The sequence below is a fragment of the Acipenser ruthenus genome, chromosome 11, assembly GCF_902713425.1.
Source record: "Acipenser ruthenus chromosome 11, fAciRut3.2 maternal haplotype, whole genome shotgun sequence".
Lineage (NCBI taxonomy): Eukaryota > Metazoa > Chordata > Actinopteri > Acipenseriformes > Acipenseridae > Acipenser > Acipenser ruthenus.
This window is the reverse complement of record NC_081199.1, coordinates 41,730,212-41,756,648: the sequence shown is the minus strand read 5'-3', so window position 1 is coordinate 41,756,648 and position 26,437 is coordinate 41,730,212. Positions and strand designations below refer to the sequence as shown.

The 26,437-nt window shown below is 39.5% G+C and overlaps 1 protein-coding gene across 20 annotated transcripts in view; it reads left to right on the top strand.

The window, feature by feature from the left end:
- The window catches only part of LOC117426808 (microtubule-associated protein 2-like), a 98,795-nt gene that overhangs the window by 38,266 nt on the left and 34,092 nt on the right, over positions 1–26,437 (top strand). For 17 of the 20 annotated variants that reach the window (XM_059034032.1, XM_059034035.1, XM_059034028.1 and 14 more), the window contains exons 3-4: positions 12,849–12,970; positions 22,894–23,183. In XM_059034032.1, coding sequence (XP_058890015.1) covers positions 22,931–23,183 — 253 coding nt within the window. In that variant the 5' untranslated portion in view covers positions 12,849–12,970; positions 22,894–22,930. Of the gene's footprint in view, positions 1–12,848; positions 12,975–22,893; positions 23,184–25,517; positions 25,718–26,437 lie in introns of those variants that run through there. The other 3 variants (XM_059034018.1, XM_059034034.1, XM_059034033.1) reach the window with 3 other exon arrangements.

The window sequence follows — 26,437 nt, the reverse complement described above, 5'->3', positions numbered from 1 at the left end:
CCACTCACTTCCTTTTAATTCCTTTGCATAATTGTATAAACCCATTCTATCACTTTTTGGCCATGAAATAAAAAGATGGTACTCTATTGTCTAATTTCCCATCTAAAGAGTTAATTTGATACTGTATTGCCAATGGTGTTGGACCCAACAAGACACTATATCACTAGATACCAATCCTGATGAATACAAAATAAGTCATTGCTTACAATGCATCACATGGAGAGGTGAACATAGCTCCTACTTTAGAAGCGTGGTACTGTTACTTCATAGCTCCTACTTTAGAAGGTTGGTACTGTTACTTCATAGCTCCTGCTTTAGAAGGTTGGTACTGTTACTTCATAGCTCCTGCTTTAGAAGGTTGGTACTGTTACTTCATAGCTCCTGCTTTAGAAGGTTGGTACTGTTACTTCATAGCTCCTGCTTTAGAAGCTTGGTACTGTTACTTCATAGCTCCTGCTTCAGAAGGTTGGTACTGTTACTTCATAGCTCCTGCTTTAGAAGGTTGGTACTGTTACTTCATAGCTCCTGCTTCAGAAGGTTGGTACTGTTACTTCATAGCTCCTGCTTCAGAAGGTTGGTACTGTTACTTCATAGCTCCTGCTTTAGAAGGTTGGTACTGTTACTTCATAGCTCCTGCTTTAGAAGGTTGGTACTGTTACTTCATAGCTCCTGCTTTAGAAGGTTGGTACTGTTACTTCATAGCTCCTGCTTTAGAAGGTTGGTACTGTTACTTCATAGCTCCTGCTTTAGAAGCTTGGTACTGTTACTTCATAGCTCCTGCTTTAGAAGGTTGTTACTGTTCTCCTTAACATATTGCTAAGTCACTGCAGGTTTTCTCTCTCCCGGAAACACACAAAGGTAGCAAGCTTAAGACCACCTGATCTGGATGACAGTACACTCCAGCAGTCTTCTGCTGGCTTGAATAAATAGGTACAGAATGAATTTCCTTTACTTATCCATTTGAAAATCAAGTACAGCGAAAGAATTCAAGTGGGCTGTTTTGACCCTCACTATATAGCTGAAGATGAATGCACCACAGCTATGGAAAGCTAGTCGTTGGTAATGGATTAGAATACTTACAATACACAAGCAGCACCACAGCTAGACACTCAAAAAGCTAGCCATTGTTAATGGATCTGTGTGGCAATGTGCACCGCCCCTGTGTGTATGTTATGTTTATATGTTGCTTGTGGTGTATTAATGTTGGTGTGTATGTATTGGTGCACGGGATATAAATGAGTCTGATAAAGTACAGATAAAGTATTTAATAGTATGTGAGCACGGCGATTGCACAAATTAGTTCACAAGCTGGGATTCAAGTGAGTAAGTGAGTGCAGAATAAGAGATGAAGTATGTGTTAAAATAACAATTGCTCAAAAATGATACTTGTTTGTCTGTTCGTCCACTGTTTGTTTGTCTGTTCGTCCACTGTTTGTTTGTCTGTTTGTTTGTTTAACCTTTTTGTTTTGTCCATTTATTAAACTGTGCAAGCAGCGCAATTAACTCACCAGTCCTGACTGTGTCCCGTCTACTTCCTGGCCTGACGTCACCACACACATCATCTTTGCCACAGTCTGTTTATTAATTTTCAAACAGAATCATTTTTTAATGTGTTTTTTTTTTTAATGCGTCGTGTGAAGGGTGTTTTTTTAATGCGTAAGAGATATTATCTTGGGTAGTTTGGGTTATTATTATTTATTTCTTAGCAGACGCCCTTATCCAGGGCGACTTACAATTGTTACAAGATTTCACATTTTGCAGATATCACATTATTTTTACATACAGTTACCCATTTATACAGTTGGGTTTTTACTGGAGCAATCTAGGTAAAGTACCTTGCTCAAGGGTACAGCAGCAGTGTCCCCTACCAGGGATTGAACCCACAACCCTCTGGTCAAGAGTCCAGAGCCCTAACCACTACTCCAGAGAGAAAGTACAACAGAGCAGGTCGTACTGCTCAAACTGTGCACACTGACATCGCTTATGAATACCCCAAACTTCTACTGAATTTAAAGCCTTCGTTTTTATAACCCTTTCCGCCTTCGAGTTCTATGCACAGGATGACATCACAACGCAGGGTAAGATGTACAGGAATTGTAACAAATCTCTAATTGTTCCTTCTTGGGGATTTATGATAGATTTCCACCGCCTGTCTGAAGCAAACCCTGCTTATCATTTCAAATAGTCACAGTGACCCGTTGTGACTTGACGGTGTTAATCTGTGTTTAATTAGGCGGTAATTATGGTAATTGTGTTATGTGTCAGTGATAAACCTTTAAGATATTTATATAGAATAAATGCTTGGATGCCAGTATTAGTCTCATACTGGCTGTGTGATGTTGTTTGGTTTATGTTTCTGTTAATTTCCGTAATGAATGTGTCTAATCCAAGCATTTCAGGGTTATTAATCCCAAATCATGACAGCAAGTACTGAATGAGGTACCTGATAACGAGATTAAATCTTCATATACTAGGCGTGTGGTTTGGGAAATACAAACTGTCCAGACACTGTATTGTCAAGAGTCACTAGGATTCATTGGCACTGCATGGGGATGTCTGGGCAGATTAAGGTTCAGATAACAAAGAGACTCAAAGGTTACTGTGTAATTATCATTTTTAATTATTCTGAGAAGCTCTGTTTGCATTGTCAAAGTCATCCTTATCTTTAAGATTCTGTCCCATAATTCAGAAGATGGGGTTGGCAGCAGTATAAGCTATTAGGGTTAGCATGCAGCATGCTACTGAGACCCAAATCCTGCAGACAAGAATAAACATGCAGACAGCAGGGAAAAAATTGCAGCGTCTACAGTTTTGTTCTATTGTGATTCCCATATAAACGACTTTCATTTTAATTGGGGGTGGATCAGACAGTTCAGTTGTATAATGTAATGAGCTTCAGAACACACATTTGTAACACACCACCTTCTCTATCCATCTATCTATCTATCTATCTATCTATCTATCTATCTATCTATCTATCTATCTATCTAAACTCTGATTATGGCTAAAATATTTTTAAAACCCCTTTAACATTTGTACACAGCACACAGTGCAACAAAGTGGCCGTGTGTAGTAACTACACTTTCATAGATTTTCTTTAAAGTATGGTAGTGTGCACCTTCTTGTTTAACATTGCTATTTTATAATCCTTAAATTGTATCAAATACACATTACAACAGCATCAGAAGCACCAAATATGAATCCAGTCTTTGTATTCCTTGTGGGTTCTTTGTGTTATATTTTGAAATTTTGAATCTTTTTGCATTCTAGGCTTTTTCAGTTAAAGATATTTTTTTCTGTTTTAAATGTATTCAAACAAATGTGTTTATTCTTCTTGTTTATTCTGCATTTTAAATGCATTTAAACTTAAATAAAAAGCAACATTGATCCCCTCCTTGATCTTTGATTAAGGTGTAACATAAAGATTGTTATCTGGGCGGATTCTTTTTTCGCCCAAGGAGTGTGCAGCAGGAAGGAATGTTTAGGCATACAGAGGCTGAGCTCACCCATTTAAGGATGGTTTAGTCACGTAATTAAAGGTATGCCAGAAAGCAATAATGAGGGTTATCTGATGTTTTATACTGTACAATTATTATACTGTATGAGCTCTTCAATGCTATTTTCACTTGATAATCTTATGTGTTTCCTCTGTATGATAATGTGCATGTGGGTACGGTGCATATAACACTCAAAGCCAATATCAAAGTGGTAGCCTACTTGATCCCCGAATGGATTTTGGTTTCCATGGTTACCACATTGCTTTCAGTGTTTTCAGGGTAAGTTCTGACAATAGGCATGCAAGTGTTGCTATGGAAATAAAAGTCCTGTTTTTTTTTTTTTTTTTCAATGACAATTTTAACCCCATTACCTTCACTCACTTTCTATATTTACACAGGCATTGACTGACAGCTTTCACTGAAAACAAAGAGAAATATGTAGGCTGTGGTACTGTATGTGTGTACATGAGAATACAAAATGGTGGTACACATAAATGACTTTCTTAAGAACAATATAAATAATCGGGTATTTAATTTGAGGCCTTTTAAAGACCATGAGATTGATTCATTTTATTGTTGTCTCTTTTAAAGGGCGTTTAAAAAAAAAAAACATTCAACGATGAACTCCTTTGTATTTAGACGACTTGTGCAGGATTTCTGGACAGTTTTAGCTGTTTGTAGACAGTTCTGTTCACCATCCTCTTCAACTAGAACCATCAATGGCGGATTAAGACCTGGAGATGGTGTGTTCTATAAACCAAGACCCTTGATGTTCCCACCTCAGATTTAGTGCATGCTACTCAGGGGGCGTATTGTTAAAATAAATAAAGGTTAAAAAGAGTAATGGGCGGCACTGTGTTTGACAGCCTACTACATGTTGAAGTTGGAGATTGGGCTGTTGTGCACAATCCCAGGTCCTCTGGTGGTTTTTTGGCACTGGGGATGAATCACTGCTGGTGCTGCATCCTTTGAGATGCTAGCAGCAGACAAGCTGATTTTGACGCTCTATGTCAGGAGCATGCTGGAGGTTGCCGGCTATGACTGACATTTACAGCAGATCCTCTCTGATGTGCTGTCTGGCTGCTGAGCTACAGCAGAGGAAATAAGAGGGACCCCGGACAGCATTAAAAATGCATGCACAGCCAGCACGCCCTGCTTGCATGAAGCTGCTTTTTCTCTTTTCTTTGTTTCTGCGGCCGAAGCAAGCTTTGATTGAGCGGTTCATCTTGGCATGATAGCTTTAATTTATTGCTTGCTGAGGGTGGGGGCGGGGAGAGGAGATGGTGGGCTCTTATTTGTGTGTGTGTGTGTGTGTGTGTGTGTATTTTATTCAAGAGTATTTTTCAGGTTGTCATTGTGTGGGAGGTGTTGCATTGGTTTCTTTATCTGCCATTTACAACTGGAGCAACGGAAGCCTGAAGCTCCAGGAATGTTGAGGCTGAGGTGTAAAACCTGCAGTGAAAGTGCTGTTTAATATAGGCAAGCATCTACTGCACCTCACAGCCACTACTGCTGCACTCAGAACCCTTGTGAGAATGTAGAATGAATCTGATATTCCACAAAATATTGTTTATCACAAATCAATCTTTTTTTAATAATAGCATTTTAAGCAATAATTTGTTTTTAACTGTAGTGTAAGAGGAGGTTAGCATTCCACATTCTTGTATTATAACCCGCTTGTAACATCACCAGAACTAAATTAAAACTGCACTTTCTGGTCTTTGCTCCTAATTAAGTTGCTGGGTTTACTGCTTTGTCTTTCATTGGCACTACAATAGCTGCTGAGTAAGAGAAGAGGGCAGTGAGTGCTGTCAGGCTTGGTAGTGATGAGGAGTTGAGGTGTGATGCAGTAATCGAAGCACCTGTCACTTTGAAGACTTGATTTCGTAAAACTGCATGACTAATCTTACTGGGAAAGAGATGTGTTTTTGTCCTTGGGAGATCATTTTTGGATAAACAGCTAAACGCTTTTGCAACACTATTTCATACTGATGAGTAAATACAGAGAATATTCAGTACATTAAATTGTTAACTTTTTAGTGTAACGTAGTCTGTGTTGAGTGAACTAGTGAAGTCAATGAAGTCCTAAAACCTGAACTATGGTACATTTACAAGGATAAAGGATTGCAATGGATCAGCTACAGGTCCACATACCTCCAAAGGTATTGTGCTCCGTACAGTATCAGAAAATAGGAATTACTGTAAGTGCCTGTTCCCATTTGAACTGTGTTCATGTGTTGTTACTTTAGTCTCAATTACACATGCACACACTGCATTATCTGTTCCAGTGGCATTTGTCATATGGATGGCTGCTCACCATGTATTTTTGAGAAAACAAATCTCTCTAGCTAGATCCTCAAAAGACCAAACATTGAGTAATGGGCAGTAAGTATTGATATTTTTTCTTTTTTTTTCAGAACAGGAGTTCATGTGTAAATGGAATAATAACCAACTCAGTTGTGTAATTTAAACAGATAACCGAGTCTAAAGACTTGCAGCTCACTTACTCAATACACCCAAAGGCTTTCTACTGAATTCAAGTTGGAACCTTTTCACCTTTTGAGATTGACCATCGTTATTGTTTGTGAACCAAAAAGGACTTGTTACCAATGGCCTTTTTAACTGAGAAATTACCAATTTAGCTTTTTTTTTACTTGGAGCAAAAAAAGCCACATACATCTTGGTACCAGATTAAAATTAGTAACAGAATGTAATACATACAAAACAGGCTTTTGACAATGAATTGCACACAGTGCTCCAGGGTTATTTCAGCTAACCAGGTTCATCAGTCCTTACCAATTTATTTCCCTAAGTTTAGGCATAGGGTTAGGGTTAGGGTTAGGAAATCTTGTTTCAAGCATCATAATGCGATGGAGTATATTTTACACAGAAATCATTTTTCATAACATTACCTTTTGTGAAGCACGCTCGCTGTCAAATGCTTAACTGTTGCTGGTAGTCTAGTAGGTAACCACTTGAAAGTCGCACCCATTACAACCACATTTCTGATGGGTGAAGCAGACCCTCTGCTGACACCGCCTCTCAAATACTCAGGTGGTTGTCTTATCCCTGATGCAGTCCTCATTAAAAAGGCTAACCTCCCAGCATACGATATCGCAGTGCCACACACATCTCACACCGCGTTTTACACTACGCTGCCTCAGCTGCTGACAGGCTTGTTTTTTTGTGTTTGCTTTTCCTGGTTCTACTTGTTGAGTTCAATAAGCCGATGAGGTCTCACAGCAGCTGGCAACGATAACACTATGTAACACAATTTTTGTTCCTGGGTAGTAAGTGTTATTTCCTAATTACTTATGCCTCAAAAGTATAGAAAATGGCTATTATTCCCCACAAACTTTGCTTTTGTGACCAGGACAGTGATATTTTGAAATTTACCTATTTCCAATGAGAAAACGGGCGAATTTGTGTCTTTCCGTTCACATAAAGTCAGAAAAAAAACAACATATGAATCCAAATTAACATGTATTTATACTAAAGTAATACAAAAATGACTACAAAAGATTTAGAAGTGAGTAGTTTTTCGAGATTTACGATTATACTGTAAATCACTTTCACGAATCAGCACCCAAATGTAGTCTCCCATCATGTTCTGATGGGAGACTACATTTGGAGACCCATCAGGAATGCCACCATTTTGAAGTCTCCTATGACCTCCCAGCCGTACTCATCATACTTCAAGGCGTCCAGCAAGGTCTTGATGCTGTTGTAATCCTCTTTGAGGTGCACCGAGTGAGCCAGGGGAAGAGACGGGTACTTGTTACCATTATGGAGCAGCACGGCTTTGAGGCTCCTGGATGAGCTGTCAATGAAGAGGCGCCACTCATTCTGGTTACAGGCGTTTCTGATTGCCTCGAACAGACTGGTCACATTGTGGCAGTAGCAGAGCCCATCTTGACGGGTGAAGAAGCTGGAAAAAGGTTGGTGACGCTTCCTCTGATCTGCGACTTGCACACTTTCATCCAACAAGTTCCACTGCTTGAGCCTGGACGTCAAAAGCTCGGCATTGGACTTGGTGAGACCAAGATCGCTAATCAAGTCGTTGAGGTATTTTTGGTTGGGGTAGTGTGGGTTTCTCTCCTCAGCTCCACCTCTGAAATTGTCATCTGGATCTACAACGTCTTCCTCGCTCTCTGACTTGCTGCTCTCTTGTAAAGACGGCTGCTCTCTCTCCGGAGGAGTGGGTACGGGGAGCTCATGGCAGTGTGGCACCGGGGCGATGGATGAAGGAAGGTCCGGATACGTGATAGCAGGTGCATTCTTGCCAGTCCGACGTTTGGAAGGGTCCACCATGCAGAAGTAGCAGTTGCTTGAGTGGTCAGTTGGTTCCCCCCAAATTCTTGGGATAGCGAACTTCATGGCTCTCTTTTCCCCTCTGTACCATCCTACAAAAATACATTTATTTCACCCAGCACTGAATCTATCTGGAATGTTCTGGAAAATAGGTAAGTTTCAAAATATCACTGTCCTGGTCACAAAAGCAAAGTTTGTGGGGAATAATAGCCATTTTTTATACTTTTGAGGCATAAGCAATTAGGAAATAACACTTACTACCCAGGAACAAAAAAAAAAATGTGTTACACAGTGAAACACATATACAAAATGAAACGCATATTAAAAAGAGTAAAATAAACAGAAGGAGAGCTTAACTGATCCTGGGGTTAAAGGCTATATACATAAGGCGTATGCACTATAACCCCAGGATCAGTCACGTTGCCATCAGAGCTGGTAAGCAAGGTTCATGGAGAATCTAATTGTGTAACATCCCTAATGGTGTAGGGAATGTCAACTTCAGTAAGCGGCTAGTTCGCTCAGCACCTAGGATATGATCTTTCTAGACCAATTTGTAATACCATTATTTAAATGTGCATAATTCTAATGTTAAAAAAGAAAATGATACTGTAAGTGTATTAATCCAAAACAAGAGGATTAATGTACATGAATGTAAATGCTGGATGGTATGATTTAACCACTGTGTCAGGATGCTGTGCAGTGTAAGCTGCATACCACATTATACATTCTTTAACAGACATGGTAAATGCCGTGACAGCTCATGCCCTCATAAATGCCTTTGGAATATGATACTCACAGTGAGCAATGCTATTTCCCATGAGTGCAATCATTGCACTGTGCAGCCGTTGCTGCCCGTTCTTTCTTCCTCAACACCAGCACAATAAAAATATGCTTTCCCTATTTATGAAATCCTCACTTGGATGAGGGTCTTGTTTGCCCTGTTATTAAAGACTGTGGCCTGGCTATAATACACTGGGCGTATGTTATGGTGCTGTTGTTGCTTCACTGGGATATTATTAAGCATTTTACGGTATCTTTGCATCGTCCCCATCATAGAATTAAAAGTAGTTTTTAACCAGGAAGCGTTCCAGATTTCTTTGCTGGGAAAGCTGTTTCCATTTAAGAGAAGGCAGCTAGGATTATCCCTGAGGCCTGTAATGCTAACCAGTGCTCATTGTTTGAAGAAAAAGAGGTTATTTAGATGGTGAACTAATCTGAAGTTTGCTTAATTATGTCCTAAAAAAATGGAGACAGCAACACACAATGGGGTTTGGATAAATTGGTCAATTTGTAGATTAAGTCTCTGCCTGTTTCTCTTTGCGGGTCCCCCTTGTGCTTCTGCCCTGGGCTTTGCCATATGGGAAAGATCTGTGTGGAAATGCCTTTACACAGGGCACTGGGCTTCTTCATACATGGGAACTTTTTCAGTTTCTCCAAGGAGGTGGCAAGGTGAACTGGGTTCTGGTGTTAGCTGAGTTGAGACAGGCCCACATCATAAAATGCACCTGCTGTATTTGGGATGCTTGTTAGCGCATGCCAGCTCTTGTTATTATTATTATTTGTTTGTTTAGCAGACGCCTTTATCCAAGGCAACTTACAGAGACTAGGGTGTGTGAACTATGCATCAGCTGCAGAGTCACTTACAATTACGTCTCACCCGAAAGACGGAGCACAAGGAGGTTAAGTGACTTGCTCAGGGTCACACAATAATTCAGTGGCTGAGCGGGGATTTGAAGCAGGTACCTCCTGGTTGCAAGCCCTTTTCTTTAACCACTGGACCACACAGCCTCATTGTAGTCTCTGCACAGTACATTAATGAACATGCTTTGTGAAAGCACTTAATACAGTTGTCAATGTTAATCATAAAGCATTTGAGATTTACCTCAAATGCAAAATACATCGGTATGTAAATAAATCTTTTAATAGGCAGTTACTGTAGTACAATGGTGTATATGTGTGGAGTTGCAACTTGCAGACTGGCACTCTATCCACCATTCCAAATGAGCTAAGCAAGAGTGTTCTCCTCAGTGTTCACATGTCCTGAATATCATCACCCTAACATGAGCTCAGTCTAAACTCGACCCGGCACCGAAACACATACCACAGACCCAGTCACTTCTTCGGTTCTTTCTTTTATTTTGGTCCATTGCTGATTTATGGCTGCTGGAATCACTGTTTACTGTCTCCCTGAGAAACTGGAGTTAGTGCCCTGGCTCACAGCATACTGAAACAGTTAAGGTGTCAAGACCCATGTGCACATGATGAATGTTGACAGAGGTAGTCGAGGAAGCAATTGAAAAACACTAATTCATTGTTGTTGGCTCAGACCCCATTCTGCTCATCTGTTTACTTACAGCTCCCTAATCCTCTTCATTCCTTTAACTATGCTCTGTTTGTTTATTACTGTCCCTTTTAACTCAAGAAATAAACCCTCTCCTTCAATATCTGCAAATTACATGCAATCCTAGCACTGATAAAGATATAGCAGCACTATACTATGCTGTAGTAGAGCTGCAACTTTGATTCTTTCTTGCCTGCACAGTACTTTGGATTAGTAAGTGGTCTGGACATCCTGCAGTGCATCTGATCCAAGCCCGTTCACACCATCATGTGCAAAGTGAAGTAGAATTGTCCTAGGTCACCTGTAATATAAGATGTAATATATTTAAGCGATCATTTGTAGCGTATGACTTCACTGCACTTAATCTCTAATGTGTTTCTTTTTACTTTGCTCTCTTGTGAGGTTGCCTCCACAGTTGCCGTAGTAATGGAATGTTTCCAGCTTAAACTGGTTCCATGTCATACACTGCAGAAACCAAAAGGTCTAGTATATCGTGACATATCCTACAGCAATGGAGCAATCTGATTTGGTTGCTAAGGTTGTGATGGTGTTTAATACCTGATGGACAACAGGCAGCACAACTGACCAGGATATGGGTGTAAATGGAGAGTTCCCTACGTGACCGGCCCACAAACCCCTTCACACTCCCAGAGATTTAAGAGCTAAAAGATATTTATGTTTCTTGGCCAAGGCAGTGAGATGTCAGGCAGTGAAGAGAATCGATAACTTCACTGATGCGCTTGATAAAAAGTGTTTTTGTTTTGTTTTTAATATATAATTTCTGGTAATGAATGCAGTGCACTTTATTTGCTGAGTAACGTGAAACAGCCAATTCTAATGATGTATTGTGCTTCCAGTGTTTACATCAGAGCACCTTTGATCTAATCTAGTCCATTTCTTTTCTCTCAGCCCAGACCCCTTGTTCAACATCTGAAAAATAGCAAAGCAATTTCAGAATCTCTCATAACTGGATAGTGAGAATACAGATTATATACAGTACTTGACCCCATATCTGTCTGACTGTAATCACAAATCTAAACAACGTGCTTGTTATCGAGCATCAGCTGAGCACAGAGACCTGGTTGTAGTTCTTGTGATAATTTCTTTTTTCCAAATGGATTCTTATCCTTTTCCAAATGGATTCTTTCCCTTTTCCAAATGGATTCTTTCCCTTTTCCAAATGGATTCTTTCCCTTTTCCAAATAGATTCTTTCCCTTTTCCAAATAGATTCTTTCCCTTTTCCAAATGGATTCTTTCCCTTTTCCAAATAGATTCTTTCCCTTTTCCAAATGGATTCTGTCCCTTTTCCAATGCTTTTCTCTTGCTTTTCCTGCACTACAGCCACAATGCAGCCTTTCATATCTACCTGAAACTGCATGTATGGTCTGAAATAATCACTGACCAGCAGTAATGCCTGCGTTCAACATCCTTGGAAACTAAGCATGCATGATTATGACTACATGGACACTGATTTGTGAGTTTGACCCCTTGACATCCTTAAACATGTAATACTGGGCATGGTAAAGCTGCAGTACCAGAGCTGAGCAGCTGCTGCACTGTAGTGCACATGCACTAGGAATATGATCTGAACCGTGGCCTGCCGGTCGAAGGAAGTTACTGATGCAGCACTGTGAGCTTCTTTGAAACCACCCTGCTGCTTATTAGGTCCTTAACCTATCCAATTAGATCAATTAAAATGTAAAGCCACAGCAATAAGGACTGTTGTACTCAATTAAAATGTAAAGCCACAGCAATAAGGACTGTTGTACTCAATTAAAATGTAAAGCCACAGCAATAAGGACTGTTGTACTCAATTAAAATGTAAAGCCACAGCAATAAGGACTGTTGTACTCAATTTATTTTTGACAAAGCCATATCCTCCAGCCATCTAATTGTTCACCATTGTTCACAAATGGCCCATAACAATAGAGGCTAAGCTTGGGAACAGGACTTGTAGTATCCCCATTTCAACTTTAGCTAGAGGGAAAGGTTGGTGGTTTATAAAAGCTATGCAATGTGGAACGACATACAGTATATATATATATATATATATATATATATATATATATATATATATATATATATATATATATATTCCACTTTTTCCTTAATGCTTCCCTCCAGCTAGAAAGTTAATTGAAGTATACACCTACCATTCAATTTCCATTTCCATGTAATGTGCAATGGAGCTAATGCTCTTTAGTGGTTCTGCCTGGATCCCAGATGCATATTAATGTAACTGAGCATATAATATTGCAGTAGAAAGTAAATCGTTTGTTCAGTTGTTTTTCTGTGACAACAATGTCCTTGTGTATTTACTTGCTTAAACAGCCTTGGTGTTATTCTGTGTATCTACCTTAAACAAGAATTTGTATTGTATTGTGCAGTTCAGTACATGTTTTTGTCAAGGTCATCAGATTTCAGTTAGTGTAGTCTAGATAACTGGCTATTATTGGTTATTTTCTGCTTATTTTTAACCTGTTAACAGAAAATGAATTTGAAATGGTACAGTGTTCTACAAAAGTCATGTTTTATAATCTCACTCAGTTAGATTGGGTCCTGTCTGGTCAATGCTCGAAGTCAGGCGGATGTTTGAAAAGCATCTTCAATATCCCTTTGGAGTGGGATATTCAAAACAATACAAATAAATAGCTGTTATAACCCTGCTGTATTTCTGTTCTTTTTTCTTCTTTTCCAGGTGTGTGCCGCCTTTGATTTCTTTCTCTGTGTTTGGAATTGAACCCTGTAATCCCTAAAGAAAAGGAAGCATCACCTGCAGGAACAGCTGTAGCCACTGGGATTCCTAGCCCGTATTAACAGGCAAGTCTTGTGTTTGTTGTGTTCAGGTCGCTTCTCAAAGGAGAGCTGCATGCAGCGTCTGATTCCCTGCCCTTTACAGGCATTTTTATGAGCTGCTTTTATTATTGTGTATCATGCACTAAATAGCAGATCAATACACCCCTTCAGTGAACACCACACAGTTACACATGGTCTTGAGTGTATGTCTTGTTTTGTATGATGTGAACTGTATGTAGAATAACTTTAATGTCACTATGCAGAGTGGGCCCTTATCAGTGCAAATTATCCTGTTTAAAAAAAATACAGCCGAAAGCCAAACAGCCAGCTGAATGAGGAAGTTAACTCAATTCTGTTATTTAGCATCGTACAGAGATCTGAGGCCTGCCTTACTGTAGGTCACAGAGATCTGAGGCCTGCCTTACTGTAGGTCACAGAGATCTGATGCCTGACTTACTATAGGCCACAGAGATCTGAGGCCTGCCCTACTGTAGGTCACAGAGATCTGAGGCCTGACTTACTGTAGGACACAGAGATCTGAGACCTGACTTACTGTAGGTCACAGAGATCTGAGGCCTGCCTTACTGTAGGTCACAGAGATCTGATGCCTGACTTACTGTAGGTCACAGAGATCTGAGACCTGACTTACTGTAGGTCACAGAGATCTGAGGCCTGAATAACTGTAGGTCACAGAGATCTGAGGCCTGCCTTACTGTAGGTCACAGAGATTTTATTCAAATCATAGAAAGTGCACTTTCTTTGTGAGTAATCATTGAGTACAAAGCTCAAGCATCAGGTCTCAGCTATTGTTTTTTATGAATATAGCTGCATGCTGAACGTAAATAGAGATAAAAACAGTATTGATCTAGCCTGCATGTGACTACAGTTATGTAACCGCATATTCTACCAGAAAATCAATAGGGCATTTACATAAGATTATTGGAGAGAGATGATTTAAATAGAAAAGTCATGGTGCAACAGTATGATGCCAATCCCCTGATAGATTCTCTTGTGGACTCTTCTCCTATTTCCTGGCCTTGCTCTTGCTTGTGTTCACTCTGAACTACCCAGTCTGTTCACAAATCCGTAGAATGCACGCCTCATTATATTTAACTGACTCTGGATTTGTTGCTTTTCCTGTAAACAAATTAAATTCTAACCAACCAAATACTATTTATCTTTAAAAAATAAATAAAAACCAGAACCCAGCATTAAGAAGTAGACTGCAGTTTACTGGCACTACACAGTTACAATATTGCACGGCAGCACTGTAAACAGTCCTAAAACTCAGACACCGCAACTGAGAACCATACGATATGTGAAATGTGAAATGTATTTGTAGCAGCAGGGAGAATATGAGTGCTTTTTCTTGGATCTGTGTGTGTGTGTGTGTGTGTGTGTGTGTCGAGAGCTCTTATCTCACCTTACTGTTCTCTTTCACTCAATACCTGATCCCCAAGGAAGCACTTCTTAGATGGGTTTGTGTTCCCCACATAAAAGGTATTGTGGAAAGTATACATGGTGATTGGACACTATACTTTTACCAAGCATTTACCTTGCCTAAACTCACTTCCCTATGCTATCCCTATGACACTGTTCTTTACATCATTTTTACCATTATATACTAGAAAAAGATTTTTATTGGGAGAGAATGGCTGATTCTTGATACTAGGTGTTTTTTTTTTTTTACTGTAGTACAGTAGTGCTGTAACCTGTAACACAGCCTCAATCAGAGAAGCAGGGCCTCTGTACGGGTTGTTGCTTTAAGGGATGGATGTGGTAAACCTCTGCAATGCGGTAGGCCTGCACTGGGTTGTGGTTTCTTGAAAAGTTAAATGTGACTTGTGTGGAAGGGAACTTAATTCAAGGGTAATGTAGGAGTTTTAATATGATGCCATAATACATACAAATCCATTGCAATTTAAGTACCGGTATAGTCAGAAATATTTTGTTAGCTGTAACTGAATGAAATAAACTAATATCAGTGGTAAAGGAATACACATCTGTATTCGATACAAAATATCTAGAAAGAAATAGCATTGATACATTTAAATTCATTATTATTCTTGTTTTACCACAGGAGAACATATGTGATGTCACAGCAATGCTAATCCCCCCATTCTTTCTAGGGCTTGAACTTTGTATCAAGTGTCCTGGAAGTTTCTCCTTCCACTATGAATAGTTTTTGTTTGGTTTGTGTCATTTAGACACACATGAACATTTCAGAAACTCTAAAAGACCACACGCTTTTGCTGTCGGTGCAGCAGAGACATTTGCCAAGGGACACACGCATGTTTTGTCTTTAATAGCTTGTTACCGTGACAGTCATTCTGGGTGACAGGCTATATTATATATATATATATATATATATATATATATATATATATATATATATATATATATATCAGCTGAAAGCCTCTTCGTTTTCAGTCCTGCAGAAGGTCAGCATTGTTGGTTGAAAGAACAAAATGAAGTGTCCTGGATGGACCCAATTCGAACTGAGATCTCTTCGAACACTCTGTCAATCCTGCTACCTACTGTAAATATAGTTGTTATTCATACCAACACTCGCTACAGCACGCACTGTGCAAGCTTTCCCACAGAAGACTCACAAATACTGTCCATCCAAATAACCGTGACACAAACAACCTCCCATCCGCCCCTGGATCTTTCCCAAACAGAGGTTAATTGTGCAACATCGTGCCAGACTGCATGGTAGTTGTATGATGTGCACAACCTCATTTGTGGAATGCTCATGCCACTTATTCTCCACCTGCAGACCACGGAACACAGAAACTGACATACTGTACCTGTTAACAGATAATAAGAGACTTGAATTATGTTTTTGAAGACCACAGCAAGCCCGGATGAGCCTGACGATCTGGGTCTGTCCAGGTCATTATTAACACCTTATGTCTTTCTAGGCCTCTTCAAGTCATTTGAAACTGTTTATCTGGTGTAATTATAATCCTGCCCAGGTTCATTGGAGTTTGTGGTTCTTACCTGGTCTATGCTATCTTGTAGTAGAAATATTCTTACCTATACTCTGACTAGACATTAAGTGAATTGAGTTCTAGTGGTCTCAATCTGGACAATTACAGCTATCCCTGAAATATAAATACTATGACAATCATACCTGTTTATAGCTGCATGCGATATGTTGCTTAACATGCAGTATAATAAACGCTCTGCATTGACCAAGTCTGCTCTATTTCTGGAGCAATGTAGCTTAATGCAATATGCTGTGTAAACTTGATTCATTCCCTGAAAAGCCCTGGTGACACTCCAGCGAACTGGAGTTGGGCAACCATGAAAATTGACCTAGTTTAAGCTGCTCAAGAATTCATGCAAACTAATTGCACAAAAAGGAATGCAGAGGGGTTCTGGTTAAGTGGCCTGTGTGGAACTCTCTACACTGATAGTCACTTCTATAGGCCATCCCTCCCCTTGGATTGGTATGTACAGCATGAACCATGGAGTTGAGTGTTCACCATTCATTCCCCCTAACTCTGCTAAGTCAGAGGGCACATACACCAGTGCAACCCCGTAGCAACTGAGCAAGCAAAGGCTCGGAGGTCTCATGTCAATTAATAGTTTGAACAGAGAATATGAGGAGATGCTTATAACTTTTTAAGCATTAAGTTTATCCACACAGAGTTTGTTCATGTCATTCATCAGATGAGGATTGCTACCTGAGATGTTTTACTGCCCGCCGCTTGTAGGCTCGTGGAGATATTTCTTGTCTTCTAAACATTACAACATATTGAACATTACAGCAATCTTTTTTTTTCTTCTATCCCTTGATCCTCTTTGTTCAGTTTTTCTGGTACAGTCCAGTAAAGCGTATCTATGTGCATTACAACAAACCACTGGTCCCAAGGCTTGTCTCTCTAAGACATAGGATTATCCAGCTCTGTCTGAGATTGGATTTTCCCTGAATGATTGGGATAAAGCACAGATGAGGCACAAATCAGCCTATAGCGACAAACAGGTCTCTAACAGCGCATCATCACCACCACCACCTTCCCTGCCAGGCTCCGATTAGAAACTGTCAGTCTTGCAGACCACCCTGCTGGTAGCACGACATTTTCCTCAAAATGATGTCTACCAGAACTAAAGTCATTTTCTTTCCATTGTGACAAATTTTACTTGCAAAAAAAATAAAAAAAAATAAGCCTGAAGCTTTTCGATTTATTTACAGTACAGTAGAGGCAGACACCAGACGCAGTGCAGATTTTTACCAATGAATCAGAGAATTGCGACCCCCCGACCCACACCCCACAAGTGAGTGTCTTAACCACAATGCAAAAGAGCCGAGCTCATCTGCATTCAAGAGTTTAACCTCAGAATCAGGAACAGAATCCGTAACGGCAGTGCATCACAACTCTGCTCGTTAGTTACAGTTGTCCAGGGATGTTTAGGATGATGTTTCTGATATATGACGCCTCATCAGTCACAATAGAAACCATCATGCATCAGAAATATGGGCGGGGCTTAGAAGATGTAACATTATCTTCATGTCTGGAAAGAGAAGAAAGCACATGTAAAACTGAAGAACAACATATAAAAATACTGAAGAAACACAGAGAAAAAACAGAACAGCTGCATACATGACAAAACGGTAAGGTTAAAGGTAAAGAGATGTTATTTAATTCCTTCTTACTTTCTTTTTAGTTTCAAAGTAAAGGTGTCAGATTGACATTATTAAATACATTTTTCCAGAAAGCAGTTTTGCCATTTATAGCAGTTTAGACTCTTCTTAGTCTCTCTTCCTCATCTGTTCCACTTTCTTCAAAGTACTTTATTGTCGAAGATTGAGATTAATTCACAAATGTAGAGTAACAGATTATCTTTTAAAAATATCGATTAGTACAGTACTAAATTCATTTTTTCTCAGTTAAGTTATATAGTATAGAGTTACATACATGATGTTTTCGATATCTGCTTCACTTAATAAATGTAAATGTTCATTTTAATCCTAGCAGTCATATCTTTGTTTTTGGTGCTAGAGGTCTTAAGTTGAGTCCCTGCTTCTCGTGCTCTTGTACATCGATGGATGTAATGTGTGTGGAATGGTGGTAAGTGCACGGTTTCTTTAGTTGTAAAGTGGTGTGTATTTATATAGTGGCTCCTTTCCATTGCCGTCGCCTCTGAGCTTTAGGTAACAGAGCAGGTTCTTAACATCTCAGAGGCTTTTCAAGCAGCTGGCCAAAGATGAGTCATGAGTGTGATTACTGATCAGTAGGTGGTGCTAAATAGCTACTTGCCTGTTGTACAGTTTTTATTTACAGTAGCACTATATGAGAATCTATATTATATTTATGAGTACTGTATGCAGTCTGTATAGTATATAAGTATCTGAGAATCTGACGTTGCTTGTAAACAATGCACCATCATGAACTTCACAATTCTCAATTAGAATATAAGGTAAAACCTGGAGGAAACAAAGTGAAGTAGCCAAACGTTTTGACTGGTGCCATCATTAATGTAACCATGCACCATCCTGTGGTACTCTATCGAAGTACTGTTATATATTTTTGCATATTATTTGAGGAAAAAAAATCAATACTTTAAGATCTTATCTGTGTGTATCTCTGTGCTCCTAATCACACATTGCATTTTGAACTACACGCCTAATGAAGCATTGGGAGTAAACATCAATACATTCTTGTGTCATGGTTCATGGATGAGCTGAGAATCTTCATCGGATACAGTTATAGCACAGAATGTTGTCTCAGGTTCCATGCCACTTCTATTCAATGAGTGGGACGAGCCGGGAAGATACACATGTGCATTGGTCATTTTTCTTCTCTGTGTCGTGGGTAGATGGCAGAACAACAGAATAATGTAATAAAAACTCCACTGACAACTCTCTGTTACCTAGATTCCAGTACTCTGTACCTGTAGGGGCATTTAACCCTTGCTCTTGGGTTTCTGTCACAACACCTGCACTATGTTGCTCTGAATAGAACAGAATCATTACAAAGCAGTGACATCATTGTTTGATCTGACTGTGACATGCTGCTGTTAACGGAATGGTGCATCATCACAAAGCAGTGACATCATTGTTTGATCTGACTGTGACTTGCTGCTGTTAACGGAATGGTGCATCATCACAAAGCAGTGACATCATTGCTTGATTTGACTGTGACATGCTGCTGTTAACGGAATGGTGCATCATCACAAAGCAGTGACTTCATTGCTTGTTGTAACCACATCTCTATACAGAAACACTGGGATACTGATAGAGTACAGGTTTCTTTTCAGAGAAGTGAAACCAACAAAGCACCAGTCACCCAGTAGACGTTGCCAGCCTGTGATGAAAATAGAGCAGGTGCAGATTTCAGAACTTGGAGGTACTTGTACAGTGTCCCTATAGAGATCTGTGCTTTCTCAACACGTCTGTTTCAAAGAGTATAAAATGGAAATCTCTGTCATCAGCAATCCAGTGTTCCTATAGATATTATCTGTAACTGTAACCTACGTTTTCATGGTACTACTTAACTAATAAGCATCTGAAAAATCAAAATTGTAATACATTTATGCCAATTAAAGCTCTATCTTGTGATTTTTTTGTATAAGCTCAATTTGTCTAATTTCCTTCTGAGCTTTACTAAAGGGCACTGGATTCATTCGAGTGGGTTTTTTTCCTGTTTGTTTCTAGTGGCTCAGGGTGTGTTAATTTATTATTATTATTATTATTATTATTATTTATTTCTTAGCAGACGCCCTTATCCAGGGCGACTTACAATCGTAAGCAAAAACATTTCAAGCGTTACAATACAAGTAATACAATAAGAGCAAGAAATACAATAACTTTTGTTCAAGTAAAGTACAAGTTTGACAAACCACAATTCAGTTTTTTTAACAGTTAAAACTGGTTATTGAAAGCACGGTTTCCAGTGAATTAATTTACAGTATAGCAGCTTTAGTCAGCTAATGGAAGCAAGCCTGACATCAAGGGGAGGTGGAGGTTAGAGGCATTCAATTAATCATCAAAATGTGGAGTATGTGATCCAGTGTATAGCATTAACCAAACAATCATACACATACATACATCCATCCATTCATACAGTGTATAATACATACATACATACATACAGTACATCATGCATATGGTCTCCATATTCTTTTCTTCAAGATTTGTTTGTTCTTGGTTTAAATTATTTTTATATATGTTAATCAAAACCAACTGAGGCACTTCCTTTTCATTGTCAATACAAAATTGAACTGTCACACAAACCAAACATCATAATTGGCTTTCCAGTACAGGGATGAAGTTGGTTGGAAAAACTTGTTTCCTGAAAACGAAATCAGAAAATACCAGATTTCCATATGTTTTAGTATTCAGCACTGTGCACGTGTACAAACACAACTACAATGATTGCTAATTGTAGTGGCATTGGTATGACGCTGCAGTCCTACTACTACACACAGTGATATGTCCAAATCCAGTGCACTTGTTTGCTTTATTTTTCTTATTGGTACGGCTCTTGTAGCCGTGGTATTAATGGAATTGCTTATTTACTTTTGAGAGATGTGGTGTATTCTGGGAGATTCTTATCAACATCACCATCATTATTGTGGTTTGATTTTAATATGAAGTTAATTATATTGCAAGTAGAAGGTTTAACAGCCTCAGTGGTGGTCTCTGTAACAGACAGCGAAACTCAAAAGACGAATCTCATAACACTTGCAATAGGAGACTTAAGGGTCCTTTCATACCTAGTTCGTTTATAAAGATCCGATTCAGAATCCACTTGCAAACAAACTAAAATGTTGCAATTTTGCTTCACTTGGTTTCACATTGAAAATATCAAACAAACTTCACAACTGCAATCGCACCAGAATGTGTTGCTTTCACATTACAATTCTTTCAAGTGAATCTGATCGACTATTTGTGGACGTGACCAAAATTATATCTTCCTGTTGATGCCTAGACAGATGTTAGTGGAGATATCAGTAAAGCACCTACAGTGAACTTATAAACATGGAGGGCTCCACCCGTGGCTGTCTTGTGATAGTACTGCTATAGTAGATGCTGCTTATTATCAACCCTTTGGTTCCCAGCCAAAAGTTGTTAATAGCCGAAGTTGTTAATAAGCAGAAAGCTACCGTTTCAAGTTAATTTCAAGTGTATTTATATGGAGCCTATATACACCATACTTTTAGAAAGCACATTACTGAGATAGACGTTTTAAGAGAACATCACTGAGATAGACGTTACATTTCTGTTTATTAAACAAAATATAAGACTAAACCATTGCAAGCTATAATAAAGATAGGCCTACGGTAAGCTACTGTAGGCTACTCTGCAACAATGTAGCCTACTATACTACCAATTGTCCTTAGAGAAAAGTAAACTGTTGATACTGTAATTACATTTAATAATCAAGCACAATTTTAAAAATAGCTGTCCAATGTTGTCGCCATCTCCAGCTGTAAATCCCTCTTAATTTTGCAAGCAACTTCATAGCCGTTTTCAAAGCCACGATTCTGGCATATCCTGCAGAATGTGTGCACTGCCTGCAACTGTTCTTTCAGTGAACTTTATTGGTTATAGACAGGTCCACACGTCTGGAAGACAATCAGCAGATATAAATGTACAAAGTGTCTGTTAAATACTGTATCTGTAATAATTACATAATGTACGTTCATTTGGTTTGTTTGACATCTGCTGTTACAATGGCACCGACGTTTACATGCGTCATTATGTGCATTATGTTATTTATTTTTTTCACCATACAGTACACACACCTATGCATGTTTTCTGCCCCTGATGTACTGTGGGTTATGCATTACATCAGTTTGTTCAGTTTCGTTTGCATCTTGGATTTTAATGCGATTGCTTTCACACTGTCCGACTCTGAGCTTGAAATGCATTACAGTTCCCTCTCAATTGGGCCGAGACCACCTATTTAAGTGAATCCTTGTCCACTTGTTTGGTGCGCACTCTGATGTGTTTGGAAATTGCACACCTGCCAAAACTAACCAAACTTAGGTGTCAACTGAACTTAAGTGCGAATTATCCTCTCCAAACAAAGTAGGTGTGAAAGGGCCCTACATGTTACCCTGTGCGCCGGCTTTCAGTAACTTGTCAGAAATGTTTGCCTTTTGCAAGGTCTCGTAATAATGTTTTACCCTGACAAAGAAGAGGTTTTGGAAGTGGAATTGTGGCATTAATGCCTCTTAAACAGCAGCTCTCTTGAATGCACCTCAAGCTATATATAGGCATGACATCCCCATTTCTGTGAGTCACTTCTAGTACAAGAGCTTGCATTTCAAAGAGGAATATAATTAATGGTTCCAAGAGCTAGCGACACCAACATTCTGCATTACTGTGGGTATAATTAAAGGCATGGTGAACACTGATTAATACTTTGTTATATGCAGTTTTATGCAGCGAACCCCCTTGCTTAAAACTCGTTCCCCTGTTTGCACTTTACCATTGCACCATACCAGTCTCTGTTACTATAGACCAGCTGTCTGACCGGGGACTGCCTGGCCTTTATGAACACAATGTTACACTACATTGAGATTTGTTTGCACTAGGTGGTCTGTAGGAGTTACAGTATATAACTTTTCAGAGTTACAGTATATTTGTGAAGAGCTTGTCTGGTGGCTTATTACACTAAAGAACTATTACTTACTGAATCCCTGAACATTGTCTAAAGTATATTAACCCTTTCATATATGGTGACATCATCATCTAGTCTCTCTATATGGGGACAGATGGAAGATGCAAATGCATGGTGACTTCCTATGAGTGCCATTTTTTCCCCATATAAAGCAATGGAAACAAAATTTAAACAGTTTAAATGAAAAATATATTTAGTAGTGTCCAAAACTAACATTTTTACCCAGCTATTTTCAATATTTCATACATGAAAGGGTGATGGAATGTTAAAATGAAACCAATGGGCCTCTACTCTCCTCTCTGTTTCCAGCCAGGAGCGTGATCAAGCCCAATCCCACGGTGTCATAATGGCAGACGGCAGACAGCCAGAGGAAAGCACGCCACAGTGGGCAGCACCAGGGACTCGCAGCGACACCTCCCCCCACCCCCACACCCCACCCGAGTACAAGGAGCAGCCTCCCGCAGCAGCCCCCAGCGAGAATGGCTTCTCCTCCTACAGGGACTGTCCAGCAGGGGGGGCACCAGCTGCAGCCTCCTACCCTGCCACCAAAGAGAACGGCTTCAATGGAGACCTGGCATCAGGGGGCACGGTCACAACGGGTAAATACCTCTTCTGAACTACAAAAAAAAAATACTGGATTTGTGATTCCAGGTCAGAGTTGTGATTTTAATTTTCTATAATTTTTTTTTTAATTTTTTTTTTTATGCACTTTTAAGAAAACTTGAACTCAATCATGTGCAGTGATTGACAGGTCGTTTTTTATGTGTTACTTGCACTGTTCATGATGGGTTAAGCCATTGGAAATACTCACTCGTGGGAAGACTGCTGTGAGGAGATTAAATGCCAAATCTGCTGTATGTGGAACTGAGTTGGAAAGCATTAACTGTATGTTAGAATTACAACAATAATTAACTGAAACTGCTGGACTACCACTAGAAAATGTTAGAGTGGGTGTGTTCATTTCTCTCCAGCTGTGTGGTTTGAAGCTTTGTATTTCTTGAACATTAACCACATTCATTTGGTTCTAATTGTGCTGTAATTAAGAATTGCTCATTGGGTAATGGTTCTTTGTCTTGAACCCAGCTGTGGAAGGTTCCTGGTAAGCATTCCAGCTGCGCTTTGAAGGGATTCATAGGATATTAGGTGAATGGTCATACTACCAGCTGGTAAGTGTGGCTGGTTTGATCACAGATCTAAACATGATCAATTCAGACACATCTTTTAAATATTTTGTTTCTTTAAAAGTCTATGAAATCCGTACATCTTACTCAAAGCCTTTGTTCTATTTCTGCAATTATTCTGGTATTGATTTATGGTAAACAGACTTGCTAACCGCAAGCATAGATATATGCAATCCCAGTCTGTGTCAAGAGAGGCCGGCATAATTAAAATGTATAGATATTTTCTCTAGCACCAAACAATAGCCCTGTAAGCAAACAGATCATTGATCTGAGTTTATGGTCAGACTAAAGCAATGAGGAGTGAAGAGTCGGAATAGCTTCTTGATCATTCTTTGGCAATAAAGCAGAATTCAAAAGACTTGACCTTTTACCTCCAATTAACTATTTTAATTCTCCCTGTTTTAGCAGATTCAATTCAGATTGTACCAGCTGTTCTTTGGTTCCAGCATGCCATAGTTATACACATAGTTAAGACACGTCAGGACTTAACACACACAAGCCTTTTAACCAACACATTCATAAGACATACACCCGGGAAGGCTTTACTTATTCCCATCAGGTCGTGAGACTGGGCTTTAGAGGGATTTGTGTGGTAGGTTGTTTATAGCTGGAGTGCCTTTTCTTCACCAGTGTTGTGTCATTTTCTTTAACTGGTTGGATAAACACGATTGCTCATTTCAGGTCTTTAGAGATGCACTGTTAGCATTTAAAGGCGCTCTTGAGAGCCAACGGTAGCTGAAGCATTACATTGGTAGCTCTGCTATTTTTGTGAAAAAAGAAGAAAAGAACAAGTAAAATGCCATGTTCTAGCCTGCAGAACGGGGCTTCGATTTACATAGATTATATTTACTGTGATTATGAAACAAGGTCTGAACCATTCTTCTCCATCAGTGCCTGTATTGATTTATGCTGTCATGGCTTATCCTGTCAGATGTTGAATAGTCAAATGCTTCTTACAGAGCAGAAACCTTAAGCTTTTCACAATTCTCCAACACTCCAGGTAATAGACCACCACCATTAGTATTAACAACTCCAGCAAGAAGCAAACCAAGCACATGGACAGCCTCAACTCTATTACCTTTCTATTAGGTCTAGGGTTAGTGTGACTGACTGAGATTGGTCATGACCAAAAGTGTCTGGCCAGTACCAAAAGGGCCTATTGATCTATTTATGCATTATTGTGTTGACTCTTGCTCTTTTCATGTCACAGCGCCCAAGCCATTTTCTGAATTGCTTCCAGTATAATGCCACTGTTACGAAAAGAGACTGAAGCTGGCTCACAACCAATAATTGGTGGCCAGCCATTCATCCACTGAACATTTGTCTCAGAAATCCTTTATTATTTAACTGGGTGCCATCTATACTCTATTTGTAGAAGGTGAAATCACTGCTGCTGATAACATTTTCTTCTCATTCCAGTAGGTGATGTACCATTCCTTTATCATTAAGAATACAGATATCTTCAAATAATAGATGGCCACAGCTGTACTATATTTAAAAGGGTTGAACACAGCACAATACAGTGAAACACCAGTGTTATGCAAATAACAGCATCACTCAGAGGGTGCCGGAGCCTGCAGGGTTAATACGAGCCCAGGCTCAGCGTTGCCACAGCAACAGCTCAGCTCACACACTGATTCTTGGCACAGGGTTCTGTTTAGCCAGCCAGCACAGAGCGTGTGTGTGCCTATGTGTACCAGGGGGTTATTTAGCCGTCTGTATTGTCTGAGCTCAAGCATTTGAACACGCCTGACGGAGAGACTGTCGTGCATTGCAATGCATTGACTTCCTTCGGAATATTCTTCCGCAGATACACCCAGCGTCCACACGAGGCAAGCCAGTTTCATTTTGTGTCAAAGGGGGTGATTTGTTTTAGTGACAGTTTAACTGCTGCATTGCTGGGATAAAGGGCCACTGTGTTCTCCGTCGTCTCAGAGGTTCTCATTCCAGAGGTTTGATCAATTATATTGTCGTGTTTGTTTCTTGACTAGTCTGTGCTTGAGGAATGCATTTCAAGGGGTGGGTGTAGTTTACAGAACAACTCATGGAAATAGTGGCATTTATTCTATTACAAAATAGATTTTTTCACTATTCCTCTGAGCTTCAACAAGAGCCTGCAGCTTCAAATTGTAAGATACCACAATATTGTAGTTGATTTTTTTTGTCTGCATACTATTTTTTGTCAGTCTATCTCTGTTTCAGTCAGTCTGCCTATGTACATGCATTATTTTCTTCATCAGCCAAAAAGTCTTGTGAAATATGTTATGCTCTGCTGTCGTCGTCATCATCCTCAGAGCAATATTCCTGTAAACTGTAGTCTTGCTTTTAAAACGATATGTTTAACTAAACTGTACGAGCTTGTGAATTTCCTGGGTTGGCTATCAATAACGCCCTGTTTGTTCTCAATGCACATCCAACGCAGACTTGGCTGTCTGTTAACTGTATGCAGTGGCAATGGGCTTCCCACTGTCAGGGAGCTGCTGGGCTGCCTTTCTGTAGCCAAATAAAACAAAACGGGAGTGATAAATAGGGGCAGAGACACTTGGAAATCATCTTGAAGGTAATGCTGCCTTGAAATTTAACATTGGCAAGACAGCCTTTCTGATTTCATTTCAAGTTTCTCTGAATTTTGCGATGAGCCGACTCTAGCTCTTGTTTTTGAAGGGTATTCT